This window comes from Furipterus horrens, unplaced genomic scaffold (assembly GCF_987537825.1).
Source record: "Furipterus horrens unplaced genomic scaffold, mFurHor1.1.pri manual_scaffold_6, whole genome shotgun sequence".
Lineage (NCBI taxonomy): Eukaryota > Metazoa > Chordata > Mammalia > Chiroptera > Furipteridae > Furipterus > Furipterus horrens.
This window is the reverse complement of record NW_028327176.1, coordinates 142239843-142259500: the sequence shown is the minus strand read 5'-3', so window position 1 is coordinate 142259500 and position 19658 is coordinate 142239843. Positions and strand designations below refer to the sequence as shown.

Here is a 19658-nt window from a genome sequence, read left to right as displayed (position 1 = left end):
TTGCCTTATCACCAACAGTATTGAATGCCTTATAAAATGTTTATTTACATTTGGATATCTGTTTTGTAATGACCTATTAAAGTTTCTAGACATTTTTCTGTTGAGTTGTTTATATTTTTCTCTCTGGGTCATTTACATATTTTAATATTCTGATCAACAACCTTTTGTTAGTTATATGTCTTAGACATATCTTGTGAGGCTTGCCTTTTCACTATATTAGTGATATCTCTTTTTTCAATTTTCATGTGACTTTTTTGTGAACATAGTTTAACAATAGACTACTGACTAAAATATTTAATCTAAAACATCCATTTTATCTTCTCACATACTTTTGTTTTATTTTGGTAAAAAAAAAAAAAAAAAGACCATATAATATGAAATCAATCCTCTTAAGAAATTTTTAAGTGAAGAATACATTGTTGAATGCTGAATAAGCACTATATTGTACAACAGAGCTCTAGAACTTTTTTCTCACGGTCACCTTGGAATCTTATGTTGCATGGATTCTTGGTTCAAAGAACACCCCAATAAATTTTTTTGATTTAACTTAAAGAAAATCTATATTGAGGAAACTGCCTCAAAAATTCATTACATAGACTTCTGGCCAGGATGGAAGCATAGACAGACACGCTGCATGTCTACCTCCACAACTAAGAAGGAATACAACTACCTCAAAACTAGAAACAACCAGAAGTTCCAGAAAATCAAACTGCATGGAAATCCAGCAAACAAATATATAAAGAAGAAATGCTCACCCATACAGGTAGGCAGGGCGGAGCTGGGGTAGAGAGGACGTGGTGTGGTGGCAGCAGCAGCAGTGGCAGTGGCAGGGGAGCAGAAAGCACAGTCACATGTTTTTAAAAGTCAGAAGGGACACCTGGGGAGCGTTTCCAGCTTCTCACCAGACCTCGAAGCCCACGGACCCAGAACTGGGTAAAATCAAGCCTCATTGCTTCTGACTGTGCAGAACAGTGGGGATTGGGGTGGAGGAAGAAACTGCCCGTCTCTCAGCAGAGTCCACTTGTTTAAAGAGCCCCCATTGTCCTAGAACATCCGCAGACCCACCCACTCAGAGAATGACAGCCAGGGCAGCAGCTAGAGGGGCTCCAGTCCAGTGTGGAAGTGGGAGGGGTGCCTGGAAAAGGGGCAAGTGCTGGGCAGGTGGCATTGTTCCCTCTCGGACCCCTCCCCCACATACAGCACCACAACGTGGTGAAACAGGTCACCCTGTACTGAAGAATACCTAAGGCTTTGCCCCTTACAATGTAACAGGAGCGACAGTTCTACCTGGGATGCAAAGGCAAACAAACACAGGAGCCTGTCAGGATGAGGAGACAGAGAAGTATGGCCCAAAAAGGGGAACAGAGCAAGGTTCCAGTGGGAAAACTAAGCAATGAGGATATGGCTGACCTTACGGATGAGGAGATAGACAACATAACAGATGCAGAATTCAAAACACTGGTGATAAAGATGCTCACAGGCTTGACAGATATGCTTGAGTATGGCAAACACATAAGAAAAGAAGTAAAGGCTATGCTAAGTGAAATGAAGGAAAATCCACACAAAACCAATGGTGAATGGAAGAAAACCAGGGTTCAAATCAATAATTTTGCACATAAGGAAGAAAAACACAGTCAACCAGTGCAGAATGAGGATGCAAGAATTGAAAAAAATGAGAAAAATGGCCCAAATTTTGCGAAGGAGGTGGACATATAGGTCCAGAAAGCACGGAGGGTCCCAGGCAAGCTGGATCCAGAAGCGACCGCACCAGAACACATCATGATTGAGATGCCAACAGTGAAACATAAAGACAGAGTCCTGGGGGCAGCAAGAGAAAGACGGAGAGTTGTCTACAGGGGGGTGCCTATAGGACTATTAGCTGATTTCTCAGAGGACACTTTGCAGGCAGGAAGGAACTGGCAAGCAGTATTCAATGTGATGAAAGGCAACCTGCAACCAGGATTATTCTATCCAGCAAGGCCATCATTTGGAATGAAAGGGAAGATGAAGTGCTTCCCAGGTGCAGCGGCAGCCGTCCGTCTCGAGAGACAATGGTGTAGCTTCTTAAGAGTCTATCTGCACCGCCGAGAATGACTGTGCAGTCCAACTCGGGAGTGACACGGCATCTGTCTCCTCCCGTGTTGAATTGACCTCTTGTGATGACGCTGGAGTGTCCTCTCCAGTGAAGCTGAAGCTACAGAGCCTGGGCAGGGTGATATGGAGGGTCTGCTGTTGCCCATGCAGCAGACCCCCCCTCTCTTCGCAGCTGAAGGGTCCAAGGGAAAGACGGAGTCAATACAGCTTGGCTTCAGGTGCGCCGCAGGAGTTGCCGGTGTTGACTACAACGTCAAACCGCCTTAGGGACTCCGGCTCCGGATTTTCTGTCGGGGTTTACTCCCTTAGCCTTTCCCCTGAAGAGGTATGCCGCAAGGCAGCGGAGGTTTTTTGGAGTCAGAGTTTTCCTTCTCTGATGTGCCCTGACTGGAAGATCGAACCAGCAACACAGCTTGCAGGCCGACGCTCAATCCACTGAGCCAAACCAGCCAGGCTTCCCAGGTAAGGTAAAGCTAAAGAAGTTCATCACCACCAAGCCATTATTATATGAAATGTCAAAGGGACTTACTTAAGAAAAAGAAGATCAAAACTATGACCACTAAAATGACAAGAAACTCACAACTATCAACAACTGGATCTAAAAAATAGAAACAAAATCCAACTAAGCAAACCAGAATAGAAACAGTATCATAGGTATGGGAATCATTTGGAGGGTTATCAGCTGGGAGTGGGGAGGGGGAGAAATGGGGAAATGATGCAGGGATTAAGAAGCATAATCAGTTGGTACAAAATAGACAGGGGGAAGTTAAGAATAATATAGGAAAGGGTGAAGCCAAAGAACTTATATCCACAACCCATGGACATGAACTAAGGGGGGTGGGATTGCTGAAGGGAAGTGAGGTACCAGGCAGAAGGGAGCAAAGGGGAAAAGAATTGGAACTACTGTAACAACATAATCAATAAAATATTCTTAAAAAATATTCATTACATAAATAATTTCCTATTTCTTCACAGTTCTAATCACTGGAAGCTCATGAACAATGAATTCACTACACTCTTCATGTTGGAACACTTCTGCTGAACTTTTGAACAAATCTTGGAATAAAGAATTTGCTTACCAAACCCTTAGAGTTGTGGATTCAGTCCTCCTCCCTGCAATTACTGAGATTATCTGCTCAACTGGCCTGTTTTGCAACATCCTCATTTTATTCACTATAATGAGGTTAGGCTTCTTCTCCTTTTCCATAAGTTAGGGACATCCTATACTCCCTAAATGGATGCTTTTCTCCTTGGAGGATTTTTCTTAATGACATCAGGTTTTGGAAATATTTGCTTAAGATAGTTTAGAACGTTTCTACAGATATTTTTATCATGTACGTATTAAGTAGCATCTGAGTTGCAGGTCTCCAAATGAAAAGACCTAGGCCAGTGCTTACTGCTGGGTTTAGAGCCATGATTGTTAATCTTAGCTAAAATACATATTAGAATCACATGGGTAGCTTTTTAAAATTCTAATCTACAGTTTCACCCCAGACCAGTTAACTCAGAATCTCTGGAAGTGGAGCTCAGGCAAGGATTGAAACTGAGGCAAACATTTTATTTTTCACAATAAGTTATACATAGAAGTTGACCGGGTTTGACTGGTAAGAAAAAGACTCATTTTCACTCACTTGGGTAAGAGAGACACTCTGCCTAATCACCCAAAGATTCAGGCAACCATAGATGGTTGACTGTTCCCCTCGATATTAACCACCACCGAGGAGCCATAGTGACACTGGGAAGCAGACGATGAACTAACCTTTGACTTTGCCAGAGGAAGACTCGAAAGATGTATAAAACACATATACCAAAAGATAGGCTTAAGTAAGATAGAAGTTCCAGAATAAGATGTTCAATATGGCTTTTTTTCTTTTTTACTATTAAAAGCGATTTGTGCATTAGGAGGGTGACTAAAATGTAGTGATGCCAGAGCGTTGCTAGCCTGTTATGCTTTAAACTTATAGCAGATGAAAACGAAGCCAGATTAGGAAAATTGGGCCAATCATAACATAATATTTCCCCCTTTTATTCTTCAGAGAGATTAATGAATGCAACCCCATTACTCAACTTTCTCCACAGCCACAGTGGGCCCTGGGAAACTATTTCAATAAAGAGGGCATTTTTCTCTGTTGATTCCCCACCTCCATGTCCTGAACATAGGCTTCTCCTATCTACCAACAGGCCACTTCAAGTAAACAGAGACTCTCTAAGGAATGTTCTGTCTCCCAATAAATAAAAAGTCCCTGCTTTGTCACAATTCCTCACCCTCAACTCCCTGTCAAGGCAACTAATCCAAACTAAATCATGAATTAATGAGACACCTTACCTTTTTTTTAATATGTTTTATTGATTATGCTGTTACAGTTGTCCCAATTTCTTTTCTCTCTGTTTTCCTCCACCCGGTTACACCCCCTCCCTCCAGTTGTCCCCCCATTTTAGTCCATGTCCATTGGTTGTGCATATAATTCTTCTCAACCTCTTCCTATCTACTCCATTCCCTCCTACTATGCTTCTTAATTCCTGTATCATCTCCCTCTCTTTCCCCCTCCCTACTGACCTCCCTCCAATATGTTCCCCATACCTATAGTTCTTTTTCCACTCTCATTGCCTACTTAGTTTGCCTTTGTTTCGATTCCCTAGCTTCTGTTGTTGGTTGTTGTGATGCAGTTTTCATTTTAATGTTCATAGTTTTGATCCTCCTTCTTCTAAACCAGTCCTTTAACATTTCATATAATATTGGTTTGGATCTAATGAATTCCTTCAGTTTTACTTTGTCCTGGAAGCACTTTCTCTGCCCTTCTATTCTGAATGACAGCTTTGCTGGATAGAGTAATCATGGTTGTAGGTTTTTGCTTTTCATTACTTTGAATATTTCTTGCCAGTCCCTTCTTGCCTGAAGAGTTTCTTTTGAGAAATCAGCTGATAGTCTAATTGGGACCCCTTTGTACATAATTCTCTTCTTCTATCTTGCTGCTTTTAAGATTCTCTCTTTATCTTTAATTTTTGACATTTTGATTATAATGTGTCTTGGAGTGGTTCTCCCTGAATCCAGTTTTTTTTAACTCTCTGTGCTTCCTGGACCTGTAAGTCTATTTCTTTCCCCAAGTTTGGGAAGTTCTGCTTCATTATTTTTTCACATAATTTTTTTATTTCTAGTTCTTCTTCTTCGCCCTCTGGTAATCCTATAATTCAAATGTTCATTCACTTATAGCCATTCCAGAGGTTTCTGAGCCTCTCCTCACATTCCTTACTTTTTGTTTCCTCTTTCTGCACTGGTTGACTGTTTGTTCCTTCCCTATGTTCCGATTTGTTGATTTGATCCCTGGTTTTCATTTCCTCACCACTAGTCTCTTATGTGTTTTCATTCATTTCAGCATGACTAGCTATCATTCCTTCCCTGTCTTGTTCCAAATCTTTTGTTAATTCTGTAAGCCACCTTTTGACTATAGCTCTGAACTGAGCCTCAGAAAGATTTCCTATTTGTTTATAGGTCAGGTCCCGCATCTGCTGCCTGGTGAGTTGTGTCACCGGGATTTTAATCATGGTCTGCTTCATCCTGACAGCTTTGTGTTTAGCTTTGCTTCCTGGGTGGACTATAGGGGATGGAGCCTCGTGCATTCATCACTACCCACGACCGCAGAGATCAGGGACCTTTTTCACCACCCTGTGTGGGGGCGGGGGTCCAAGATGGCTTCCTGCCATTACTTTCTGCCGAGAGACCAGGATCCTCTTCCTCCATCCTCACGCCCTCTGGGCCTCACCATCCGAGGCAATTGGGGGTCTGCCTTCCCCAGCATTGTAATCTAGAGCTACTGGGTCTCGACTGCAGCTGGGATTGCTCCCCTGGCATTTCTCACAGTCCCGCTGCTATCGCCACTGCTACCATAGACAGCACCGCCGACCTTTCCGCTCTGATTTCGCCTGTCCTACCCATCCGGATGAGCACCGCTGGTTTATAACTTTATACATTGGGCTTCCATGTAGTTTTATTTTCTGGAATTTCTGGTTATCTTTGGTTTTGAGGTAGTTGTATTCCTACTTAGTTGTGGAGGGAGACCAAGTATATCAGTCTAAGCCTCCATCTTGGCCGTAAGTCCCGAGACATCTTACTTTTTAACTCTTACAATGGTGTCTAAATTACAACAAGGACAGTGTATTAACCGGGATGAACACTAATGGTCTAATGGTAGAATACCAGTTACTAAGAGAAAGAGAAGGTGCTTTGACAAGGTCTCTTTTCTTTCCCCACTCAGCTTAAATCGTAACTAGTAGCTCCCTTTGACCCAGTACTCTACTGTTTCCAGAGTGTCAACCATATATATGCTTCTGTTGGGGTTGATTCACAACTTTCTACACATGTACCCTATGTCTTAAGTCTACAGAACCTCACAGTCACAGCTGTTCAAGTAAACAAAAAGTTGGTGGGAAATCCTTATTGCTGTGGTCTGATAAACTGAGACAACTCTGGAATCTAAAGGGTTTTGGATGCGTTGCCCAAGGGCATAAATGAGGGCATAAAAATGAAAATAGAATCCCCACTTAGGTTCTCATTCCACTATATTACTCTGTATCTAGAGCAGAGTTGGCAAATATGTCATTGTATTCTTAACTGTTCCATCCTTGGTAAGCATCTCTAATCACACTTGTCTGTCCTGCAGCAATGCCTGTGTGAGGACTCAGCTCTTAATCACAATGCTTATTGAAATCACTACTAATACACTGAGGTTGGCTCATAATAGGAATTTAATTCAACTAGAGTTAAATGCCAAACTGAGACTAGTGAGGCAACCCAGAAATAAAGAATAATCAGGAAACTACTACTGCTTCCTATAACCATCTCCACCCCACCACCATCCTGAATCAGATGGAGAAAAAGAGGTGGTTTCACAGACCCCAAGAGTCTGGGGTCCCTCGTGGGAGCTGTGGGCATAGTGGGACTTGGGACCATGGAGTGGGAGCTGTGGGAATAAGGTGGAGCCATTTAAGAAGGGATGCAGCCTCTTCCAGAGATACCAACAGCAAAAAGGGGAAGGAAATAGCCTGTTTCTACGCTCCTCCTTTCCTCCAATGTCCCTCCAATAGTGGTTCCTATTGGCCAAAACTAACCAATACCAGCTGGCAAGGAAACCTAAGAACAAGAGAGGGAAATGGATTTGAGAGCAAGCTGACTAGCAAAGCATCTTCCTGCAGGAGTAGTATTACATATTTTGTTAGTTTCATTTAATCCATAATACATGGTGTAATCTTTAATTCAGAGAAGGAAAACTCTGACTCCAAAAAACCTCCGCTGCCTTGCGGCATACCTCTTCAGGGGAAAGGCTAAGGGAGTAAACCCCGACAGAAAATCCGGAGCCGGAGTCCCTAAGGCGGTTTGACGTTGTAGTCAACACCGGCAACTCCTGCGGCGCACCTGAAGCCAAGCTGTATTGACTCCGTCTTTCCCTTGGACCCTTCAGCTGCGAAGAGAGGGGGGGTCTGCTGCATGGGCAACAGCAGACCCTCCATATCACCCTGCCCAGGCTCTGTAGCTTCAGCTTCACTGGAGAGGACACTTCAGCGTCATCGCAAGATGTCGATTCAACACGGGAGGAGACAGATACCGTGTCACTCCCGAGTCGGACTGCACAGCCATTCTCGGCGGTGCAGATAGACTTTTAAGAAGCTACACCATCGTCTCTCGAGACGGACAGCTGCCGACGACGACGACGACGAATCTTTAATTGCAAAATGTAAGCATTTTTTAAAGAAATTTTTAAGCACTAAAAATATAAAGAATAAAGTCAAAATTGGTTATACTACTATTACCAAACAGATAATCATTGTGATCACTTGACAAATTATTCCAGCATATTTTTAAACAAATGTTTAAGTAAATTTGAGGTCATACTATATACATAGTTGAGACTTTTTTACTTGATAAATATTTTCACATTTGGTTATATATTCTTATAAACTATGATTTATAACAACTATATTATTTATTGTATGGTATTATGAAGTATAATAACATTTCATCATTCTTCAAATTAGTGAGCATTAGATATGACCATGTTAACCAAGTGAAAAACAGCTGAAATGATCACTGGTCTACATTTTTATTTTAAATGTTTGAATTATGAGAGACAGTAATCAAATGATGTCTGGCAATAGGACACCTAGAGATAAATTAAACCTAAAAAAAGAATGTAAGTTATTATTTTAATTTCTATGCTGTCACTTTCAGTAAAAAAAAAAGCAATAATAAATATAATGTGCTATTTTTATTATTCTCATACCTTATGTACAAATACATCATTTGCTTCAGAATTCTCTTTTTCTATACAGAACATCATCTAAAAACACTTTTATTTGTTCTTTTTAATAGCCACTTAATGGCCTGCACTGTCCTCAACAACGGAATTACCATAATTGATTACATCAGTAAATGATGGGTGTCTGTCTAGGGAACAGCAAGAACCATCGATCTAAATGCTACAATTAGGACCTCAGCAACCACTTACAGTTTAGATCGCAATTTAAATGGAAATAACATCTATTTAGGGGGTTAAAATTTATGGGACTTATTCTTGTGTTTATGTATTTGGGGTTTTTTGTTGTTGTTGTTGTTCACATGTTTAGTTGGTTGGTTGGTTGGTTGGTTGGTGGGTTTTTTGTTGTTGTTGTTGTTGTTTTAATGTAGAACTCTTTCTACCTGACCTCTGGTATCTGTTCTTCTCCCCATTCTCCTCACCATTTCTTGCACCCAACGGTCTGGAGAGACCAAGATCAGTCACTTGGCTGCTTTTTTTGGTTGACACAATCCTTTCCTTTTCTTAGTCTTTTTAATATAAGCCACCAACCTCCTGAGGGCCTGCTTTATCAACACTGCCCAGAATGTGGCTGGTGAGTAAGAACTCAGTGGCACTAACTTCCCCACACAATGTATGTTGCCAGGCTCTGGGTAAATATCCTCACCCAGACTGCTGTCTCACATAAGGATTTGATGGCTTACATTTCAGTCTGTACAATTTGCATCCTATGAATAATAAAGACACACACTAGCTTCCAAACCTTAAAGCAATAGCCTTGAATCCAGAGTCATCTAGTAATTGTGGCATAATCTTAGGGCTAATTCTTATGTGCTCTTTAAATTCTTATTCGTCCTCAGTTCAGACGCCACTTCTGCCAAGAAATCGGCCTTGACTGTCACCAAGGGAGTGGGCAGAGGCCTCTAGTATACTCCTTGTTCTTGCTCTAGCTTTCTCTCATCATATTATAATGTAATAATTTCACTAGACTATAAGCTCCTTGATACTATGGCTTATAGATTATTTAGCCTTACAGCCCCAGAGCACAAAATTATGCCCAGCATATAACTGGTGCCCAGTGAAATGTCTATTGATTTAATGAAAGTGTCTCCCTGATAAAAACAATGTTTGTTTATTATTGAATGTCCCAACTCCTATAAGATAGGGGCCACTGAACTTAAAATGAAAATTTCGGCTCTCTGAAAATTATTTTGCCTGCAGAGGACAGCACCACATCCAGGTAGCACTGAATTTACTCCTCCAGCAAAAGATATGAGCTCATTCTCAGTGCCTTCTACCTGTTCATTCATTCAGATTTCTTCTCCACACTGTCTGGTTTCAGGGTCTTAATTAATAATCTTTGTTATTGGGTTAGATTTTATTAGAATATTTCTAAGTAATTTTTGAGATTTTTTTAACAATGGCCTTGGTTGAGATTTGAACATCCAACTTCAGCGGGGGAAAATGCTTTGCACAGTGGAAAACAGTTATTTTCCCTATTTAGTTGTTTTTTTGCACTTGGGGTAAGTACAGACTAAGCCTTTTGCCTGAGTGAGTTTAGAGTTGGTATAGTCTAGTTGCTATGTAGAAATTACCCCAAAACTTAGTGGCTTAAAACAAACATTTGTTAGCTCACATAGTTTCAAGGGTCAAGAATTCAGGCAGCGGCTTGGCTGGGTGATTCTGGCTCAGGGTCTCTCATAAAGTCATAGTAAAGCTGTCCTGTAGGACAACAGTCATCTTGGCTGGGGCTGGAGCAACAACTTTCAAGGTAGCTCACCCATGCACCTGGCAAGTTGTTGCTCCTTGTTGGCATGGGGCCTCAGCTCCTCTCCATGTGGACTTCTCTGTGGGGAACTGTTCCTTGTGGCTTCAGGAATTGTAGCCCAAGCCATGAGCCAGGCTGCACCCCTCTCTCCGGGAAGCCTCTAAGTCTCAACAGAAAACTGGAAGGCGGGGCAGACAGGACCAAAGACCACTCAAAGGGTTTCCATGGGAATTGGATTTAAAGAATGCTTATTATGCTTTAGAGCTTGCTGGGCTTTTCTTATCTCTCAGTTAACTTCAAACAATCTCTAGCAAGGAATGTATGAAACCTTGCACCTAATGCCAGTGTGGCATCAAGATGTTCAATAGACCCTGACACAGACTGGTCACTGTGCCCTCTATATTGATACTTGTAATCTTTAACTGTCAACTATAATCCAGGTGCCTAAAAGCTATTGAAAATTTATGAACTTTGACCTTGTATCTCCCATGCATGCTCTTCTCAATAAAAAGCAGGAGGGACAGAGGTCTTGTGCTTTCTCCACTAGAGGGAAAAGCTGCCTCCTTCTCCTCCCAGACAAAATACAGTGTCCTGGATAAATTTGTTCTGCTGTGATTGTGAAACCTCAGTTGGACAGAGTAATTTCCAACCAAGCCAGGGCTTTGGAGACAGCTCAGCCTCACCTCTCCACAAAGTTACTTAAATATTCTCACAAGATAGCAGCTGGCTTCCCCAGAGAAAATAATCCAAAAGACAGCAGGGAGAAAACCCCACAATGCTTTTATGTACTAATTTCAAATGTCATGTACTGTCATTTCCACCATATCCTATTTGTTAAAAATAAGTTGCTGCCCTGGCTGGTGTGGCTCAGCTGGCTGGGTTTCATCCTGCAAACCGAAAAGTCACAGGTTTGATTCCCAGGCAGCGCACATGCCTGAGGTTGTGGGTTTGGTCCCCAGCTGGGGTGCGTGCAAAAAGCAACTGATCGATGTTTCTCTCTCACATTGATATTTCTCTCATTCTCTTTTTCCCTGCTTCTCCTCTCTCTAGAATCAATAAAAAAAAATTTTAATGAGTTATTAAGTTCAACCCACACTCTAAAGGAGGGAATTAGGCTCCATCTTTTGGCAGCAGTATCAAAGAATATATGGACATATTTTTAAACCACCACAGTTAGGTATCAGATATATAATTTAAAATGTTTAAATATATAGAAGACTATGCACTCATTCATATGTGCATTTGTGTAGGTTTTCCTTTAACTTTTAAAACTATTTTGGCAATTGAAAATTTGTACAGATGATGTAAATTGAAGAAAGTGCATACTTCCAATGTCAGTGTTCAGTTTCTGTCCATTTCTTTCAGATCGATGAAAAAAACTATTCCTAACATTTATATCTGTAACCCGGCTGTGGCTGATCTGGCCCACATTATTGGAATGCCTCTTCTCATTCACCAGTGGGCCTGGGGAGGAGAGTGGGTTTGGGGGGGGGGGCCTCTCTGCACCATCATTACATCCCTGGATACTTGCAACAAGTTTGCCTGTGGTGCCATCATGATTATAATGAGTGTGGACAGGTAAGTGAAGAGACTCTGAAATATCTTAACATAAATCAGAGGTTCTTGTGCTCCCCCAAATTCATTGCACTGTAATCAACATTAGTTCTGGGGCATAACGGCAAGGCGCCTCTTCCTCTGATTGTTTCACTGTAGAACTGATTACTTAAGAATATTTGTTCCCATTTTCACAGAAGTCTATTTTTAATGGAAAGTTTAAAAAACTAAAATCTCCTTTTTTCATTCTTTTTGACCTGTTTTATTTATAATCCACTGCAATAAACAAAAAGATCTCAAAACTAGAATGAATGCCCCCAGCATTCTTGCAATAAAGAAGCTGAGACTCCAAGAAGTGAGGGTATTTGCTGAATGCACAGAATCCATGGCAGAGCTGAGAACCGAAGTTAGGTCTCCTCCCTCCTTGTCCATGCAACAGAAACTGGCTCAGACAACAACTCACTTAAAATCTTGCTCCATCATCCCAACCCAACCCCAACCCAGCACATTTGATCCCCCTTGCTCTGATTTCCTTTGCTTCAAATATATTACATAGTCTAATTTACTTTTTGTGTGAATGAGTGTATATTGTTTATTGTTCAGCTTCCCCTAACCCTCAAATGTAAATTCCACAAAGGCTGGGTCATTGATCACTAATACACCCCAAGTGTCTGTGTAACAGTGCCTCGCAAGTGGGTACTCAAAAAATACTGATGAATAAATGACTGTCAGTCTTGAGAGCTGCATTAAATCTCCCTGGGTCCATCCAGGGCTTCTTCTTAAGCTCTGACTCTTTTATCTGTCCAAGCAGGCCTTCGAAGTGAGGAGGTTATGAGCAGTTCTTCAGAAGGATAAACAAAGGAATAGCAAGGTTCATATAAATCATTCACTGGATTATTATTCATAGATGAATGATGATGGCAATGTTTAATGCATTTTTTTATATCCTGCTGCTTTTCGGCAAAAGAATTCTCCAAATATAGAGCATGCTTCTCAAGTTATAATTAACATCACACTTGTTAATCAATGTCCTGTGTAGGTCTGGTTAGTTCACCTGATGTGGGGGGGACACTGACAGTGTGTTGAGTAAAGCCTGTGAGCTTGCCTGGGTCCCAGCATTAGGGAGAAAGCCGTGCACAGGTTGGACCACTGCAGAAAAGCAACAGGAAGGGCCAGCCTTACCAATCCTAATGCCATTCTTGGAGATAATAAAATCTGCTTCATCCCTGTATGAGGAATAAAGGAGAAGACTGGCTTTTCTGTCATTGTACCTCTCTGTGAACCTCTTATAGTACCATCCGCATCCCCAGCAAAACTCTGCTTTTGCAAATACTCTCCTTTCTGGGTCTGAATTCTCTTCTTCATCCATTAGCTTTTCGTTGGCTCTGAAAAGTTCTTCTTGGATTTGCTGGAGAACCAAATGGGTTGGATATGTCAGGATTTCAAGTTTGATTAATGATTATCCTTTTTTTTTTTTCTGAATCAAAAGTGGAATAAAAGAAAAGAAAAATACTTCTCCATGAAATTAGCCCCTTTCCCTCTCTGGTTCCCAGCCTAAGTTCCCTGAGGAATTTGCATTATCTACACTAGAAACTAGTCATGTTTGTTTATCCTGCCTGTGATTTCTCTGAACTGAACCCCCAAGAGCCTAGGACCCTACTGGAAAGCCATCTGAGCAAAATGCCTGTCTCATTGGGCCTGAACCTCACCCTGCTGGGGGATCCTTCTGCCAGCCAGCACACTTTCCTCCTTCCTGCCTTTACATCAGTAAATCCTACTGGGCAGAGGGCCCCCAGCTCCTGGAGGAAATCCCTGTTCAGAGACCAAGTTGTATGAAGCCTCATCTACAAGGAAAGCACCTTTGTAAAGAAAGTTTGCAGGGCGGAATTTTACCATCATCAGTGTATTCGTGGAAATGACAGCTATTTCAGTGACTGGTTTATTCAGACTTGCAGGGTCAAGAGTTGTTTTCTCTACAGGTAACAGCCAGCTCTTAAAAATATATAACTTTCTGATAGAGGTGTGCTTCAGGGAGGATAATAATACTAATAATTTACTCTTGTCATGTTCCATTCATCCTTGGAGCTCAGTGCTTTTATTGATTGTTCCCAAACTCCCTTTAACTGGCTTTGCAGGTATTTGGCTCTCATCCAACCATTTCGACTTACAAGTTGGAGAACGAGATACAAGACCATCCGCATCAATTTGGGCCTCTGGGCAGCTTCCTTTCTTCTGGCGTTGCCTGTCTGGGTCTACTCGAAGGTCATCAAATTTAAAGATGGCGTGGAGTGTTGTGCTTTTGATTTAACATCCCCTGATGATGTACTCCGATAGATTGTTACAACTTAAGAAAAATCGAGGTGAATTAAGTTACGAAGTGCTTCGTCCTCCTTGTCTACGTGCCATGCAGAGTGTCCTCAGGGATTCTCTTCCTAACAGTCTCCCCACTTAGTTTTCTGCCTTCCACAATCAAGTTGATCATTTAATTTTAAGGAGAGGGTAACCTTTACAAAAAGATCTTGAATTTAATCATGTAACCTCAGTGGGCACAAACATACATCATTATGGGTTTTAAAGATTCCTGGCAGCCAGACATAGCAGGAACACAGCAATCAAGGGAGGAACAGAATTTCAAAAAGTGTCTCGGAGTTACCAAGATGCTAAAATTTTCAATATGCAACTGCAGTTTGGTTGAATTGTGTCCTCCCCCAAGAATATATTCAAGTTCTTACTCTCAGTACCTGTGAATGTGGCCTTATTTACAAATAGGATCCATGCAGATGTGTCGGGTTAAGATGAAGTCATACTGGATTAAGGCAGGGCCCCAATGACTGGTGTCCTGATAAGGACAGGGAGACTTGAAGAGACACACAGAGGGAAAAACATCTGTGAAGGCAGAGGTGGAGATTAGGGTAATGTGTCTACAACCCAAGGAACATCAAGGATTTTGCCAGAAACCACCAGAGGCTAGGAGAGAGTCATGAAGCAGATGTTCCCTCAGAGCCTCCGAAAGGAACAAACCCTGCTGACGCCTTGATTTCAAACTTCTGGCCTCCAGTCCTGTGAGGAAATAAATACATTTCTGGTTTTGTTTTGTTTTTTAAGCCATCCAGTTTGTGGTAATCTGTTACAGTAACTCTACATAACTAATACAGCCACCTACACAGCTATTACTTAGAATTTTAATTTGAAAAGAAAAATTAAGTCAAAATTTTTCTACTTGAAATTTTGAACATAGCATTGAAATCTATGAAAAATGTTTTGGTCACCTACTAAGCGGAAGGTACTCCTGTGCTAGATGCTTTATACAGACATCCAAACATTATATACATCCATACATTATCTCAAGTGATTCTGGCAGATTCCTTGTCCCAACCACCACTTTCAAATAATGAGTCATTTCGGCATAGACACAGCCCAAGAAGAATGGAGGTAGAAGGCCTGCAAGGCCACAAATCTAGTAACAGCAAACTCTCAAGGGGTGCAACATAGGATTATTTATTTGTTATTTCTCCTATTGGCTGCACACACAGACAAAAATCATCAGCCAATCTAAAGGTGAAGTGATACTTAATCACTGGCACTGATAGGTCAATATTGACCTCAATCTATCTGAAAGAACACAACCTGAGGCTCACTATATGACTATAAGACTTTGGTCTGTGTCAAAGAAATAAACAAAGATTAACTATTTTGCACTGATAGCTGCTCTGCTATTTTTTGGTTGGTTATCATAAAGGATATTGTGAGATTTTGGCTTCTGTGGTTCCTCCTAGAATTTAATCCTAATGGTGAACTGAGACTGGAACTTCTGTGTTGCTTTCAGCATCCCTCTGTTTCCAGGGGTCTCTCTGCCTCCCCCTCCCCCCAAGACTGGGCTGCCTGCTTTCACAAACACCAAGATCCTGCTAGGAAGGAGGACACCTAGCACCTGTGCAAAACTGGAATTGGCTCACCTGAGAATTTTTCCTGGCAAAGCACTGACGAAAGACTGACTGGTTTTACAACAGGCATTTTGAAAGGCCATGTCAAGCCTTGGCTGCAAGCATGGGTTGTATAGCTCAACTCTCCCTCTGGGTTCAAATCCCCTCTCTACCACTTCATAACTGGCTAAACTTGGACAAGCCACTTAACTCCTAGGTGACTTAGTTTCTTCTTCTGTAATGTGCAGATACTAATGCCATTGTACTCATGAGGTTGCACAGATTCAATGGTTTAAAATATGTAAAGCATGCAGATCAGTGCCTACTATATAATAAATGCTATTGCCTATTGTTGCTAATACCACTAAAGATAATGATAATAGTAAGTATCCTTACCTGTTCCATGCTCAGTAGTGCTGGCCCTGTCTACAGAAGAGATAAGCATCATTATTGGTGAACAATGAGGAACAGGACTTGTCCACAAGAAAGCACCCAGAGATCCTTAACTTTTCCCCAAGGACTTTTATCCTGGGCCTTGAAAAATCAAAGAATCATCCTTCATAAACTGTAAAAGCCAGTCCCTGGTATTGTGAATATAACAGTCATGTCTGCTCTCCCTCACTTTACAGGTACACACTTTGACAATAACAACTTTTTTTCCGCTTTGCCCTTGATTTTGATGTGATATACTTTAACTTTATGCTACACTTGGGAGATATATCAACAGAATAAGGATGCCAGATGGTAAATGTTTGCCTTATTTCTCTTTATTTATTAAAAAAAATTTAGAGGTCCTAAGACATCTACAACAGAAATTTAAACAACAATCACTTAAAACCTACCACACTTAGACATACAGACATTAATGTCTATATGAGGCATTTTCTGAAAATAAGCCATGTTCTGAAGCAGATATTTAAGGATCTCTCAGTGATAAACATTGAAGTCATTGAGATAATGGCTTTCTAAAAATGTAAACAGAACTCAAGATTCTATTTAAAGAATAATTTTATAAAGTTATTTAAATATCTTATTTGTTCATTTTGCAGAATTGTGTACATAATGTAATTATCCCAGATGGTGTATATAACTTCAATTTTTTGGTGTTAACTTTTTTAATTTATAGAAATATCTCATTAATATTTGAATTCTTAGGACAAGATTAATTTGGACTAAACAAAGACTTACATAAAGACAATAAACTTGGGGAGGACCTTTAAAGATAGTTACCTTTAAAACTGCATGAATAAATATAAGTTATTTTCTACTTGAAACTGTAGATACTTATTTGTTTAAATGCATAAGTCAATGTTATTATAAAACATGTTGGGTTAAAAAAGTGTTATTAAAGTTTGTCCTTACAATATTCTATTTGGTGTTTTTTAGGATTTTGTTTATTTACTTTTAGAGTGAGAGGAAGGGAGGGAGAAAGAAAAGGAGAAAAATATCAATGTGAAAGAGGAACATTGATTGGTTGCCTCTTGCATGTGCCCAGACAGGGGATTGAACCAGTAACCCAGGCATGTGCCCTGACAAGTTATCAAACAAGTGACCTTTTGCTTTGTGGGATGACACCCAACTAACTAAGTCACATCAGTCAGGACTGTATTTGTTTTGAAAAGACAATAGTTCTGGGTTTCACACACACATCACATCTAACACTGTGAAGATTTTTTTTAAATAGTTGAACAATTTATGCACCATTGGTCAAAATTTGTGGCAAACCCTGGTACCAAAGGTTTAGATGGTCTATTGGCCCATAACATTTTTTCCCAGTTAGAATTTTGTGTAATTATTTGGAAATATTATGTTCTTCAAGGGTGGTCTATTAAAAATGGGAAAGGGAAGCAGCCAGAGTTATAGAAAAAATAGTTTCTAAATGTATCATAAGACAGCTGAGTTGGTGAGAGGGTTGAAATGAAATATTAAGACACCTACAGCTGGGAAGGATGCTTGAGCCCTTTTCAAACATATCTCCAAAACAGATCACTTTTCTCCCAATACTTTCTTCAGAAATGCTAAGAGCATCTTATGAAGTGGAGCTCATACTGTCTAGTTACCCCTCAAAATGCAAAAAGTTAGAGGAATGATGGCACCTACTCTGACAAACTGCAGAGGAATCATCGTAGAATGGTTTTCAGCTGCCATGCTATTTTTTATATTATTCCTCAGGCTTATTTATCTGCTTCAACCATGTCCGAGGGTAATATCTATTAAAGATCTATTACATAACATGATAAAATTTGGGAGTTAATTTTTATTTTAGAATAATTTTAAATTTACAGAGAAGTTACACTAATAATACAGAGAGTTACTATGTACTTCTCACTCAGGTTCTCCATTAGCATCTTACCTTTACCATGAAGCATTTGTCAAGACAAGAAAAAAATGACATTGATACATTACTCTTAACTCTACCCTTTATTGAATTTCACCAGTTTTTCCATTAATGTTCTTTTTCTGTTCCAGGAGTCAATCCAGAGCACCACACTGCATTTCATTGTCATGACTCCCTAGTCCCCTCTATTCTGTAACAGTTTCTCACCCTTTTCTTGTTTTTCATGACCTTGATAATTTTAAGGAGTTCTAGTTAGGAGGCATCCTGTAGACTATCCCCAGCCTGGCCTACTCTGATACTGTGTCATAATTAGATTGTAGTTATTTCCTTTTGGGAAAAAAGATCAGCTCTTCTCATCAAAACATATCAAATGGCACATGATAACTTGATTAGGGCAATGTTTACCAGGTTTCTCCACCATAAAGTTAGTATTTATTCCTGTCTCTATTCTTTGGAAGCAAGTCACTAAGTAACAGCCCACCCTCAAGGGGGAAGGGAGAGGGTGGGAATTAAGCTCCATCTCCAGGAAAGGGGAATATATATATTTGGAATTCTTCTCTGTAAAAATGGTTTGTCTCTTCTTTCCCATTTTACTTAATAATATATTTCATATCAGTATAGACTCATGTATTTGATACTTTGGGCTTTAATTCAATACTATGTTATTTATTTTGTTTCTCAAAATCTTCCAACTTTGGAAAGTTTGCAAAATTTTTAACAGAAATGAAAAAGAATCTTTTTACATGCTCTGAATAGGTAGGAATAAAAATGAGCTTTGTGTTGCACTCTGCATAGCCATTGTGAACTGTCCTAAGAAGTTCTGGGAATCCATTGCTCTGTAGTTTCTAAGACTGTTTATGTTCTACCCTAATGTTGCCTTTGTAGTTACAGTCTCAGTGTTCCCAGCAGAGAGTGATGAGGCTGACAAAGATGATGCTGGTGCTGGTGTCCGTCTTTGTCCTCAGTGCTGCTCCCTATCACATCATACAACTGGTGAACTTACAGTTGGAGCAGCCCATGCTGGCTTTGGAGCAGCCCATGCTGGCTTTCTACGTGAGCTATTACCTCTCCATCTGTCCCAGCTATGCTAGCAGCAGCATTAACCCTTTTCTCTACATCCTGCTGAGTGTAAATTTCTAGAAATGCCTGCCTGGAATGCAGAGGAGAGTGATTGAGAGGGAAATCCACAACATGGAAAAGACCTTGAAATCAAGCTTTTAGAAGAGTATATGGATCACCAAACATCTCCACAGGCTTGTCTAAGTGACCAGTATTATTAGAAAGAATGGGTGAAATGGTGGATTTGTGCCTATTCATATGTACTTTGACTCTTAGTAGCATGGACTGAAGTGTAACCATTCAAAAGCAATGAGTGTAATCGTGGGCAGCCGTCCGTCTCGAGAGACGATGGTGTAGCTTCTTAAGAGTCTATCTGCACCGCCGAGAATGGCTGTGCAGTCCAACTCGGGAGTGACACGGTATCTGTCTCCTCCCGTGTTGAATCGACATCTTGCGATGACGCTGGAGTGTCCTCTCCAGTGAAGCTGAAGCTACAGAGCCTGGGCAGGGTGATATGGAGGGTCTGCTGTTGCCCATGCAGCAGACCTCCCCCTCTCTTCGCAGCTGAAGGATCCAAGGGAAAGACGGAGTCAATACAGCTTGGCTTCAGGTGCGCCGCAGGAGTTGCCGGTGTT

At 40.8% G+C, this 19658-nt stretch overlaps 1 protein-coding gene across 1 annotated transcript; it reads left to right on the top strand.

Annotated features, from left to right (window-relative positions):
* The first annotated feature begins 3095 nt into the window (after nt 1–3095).
* MCHR2 (melanin concentrating hormone receptor 2) lies at nt 3096–19185 on the top strand. Its single transcript, XM_090280566.1, is given in 7 exon segments — nt 3096–3277; nt 11515–11727; nt 13839–14040; nt 16256–16283; nt 16286–16370; nt 18850–18866; nt 18869–19185. Coding segments are annotated over 7 exon segments (1044 nt in total).
* Nucleotides 19186–19658: the final 473 nt, after the last annotated feature.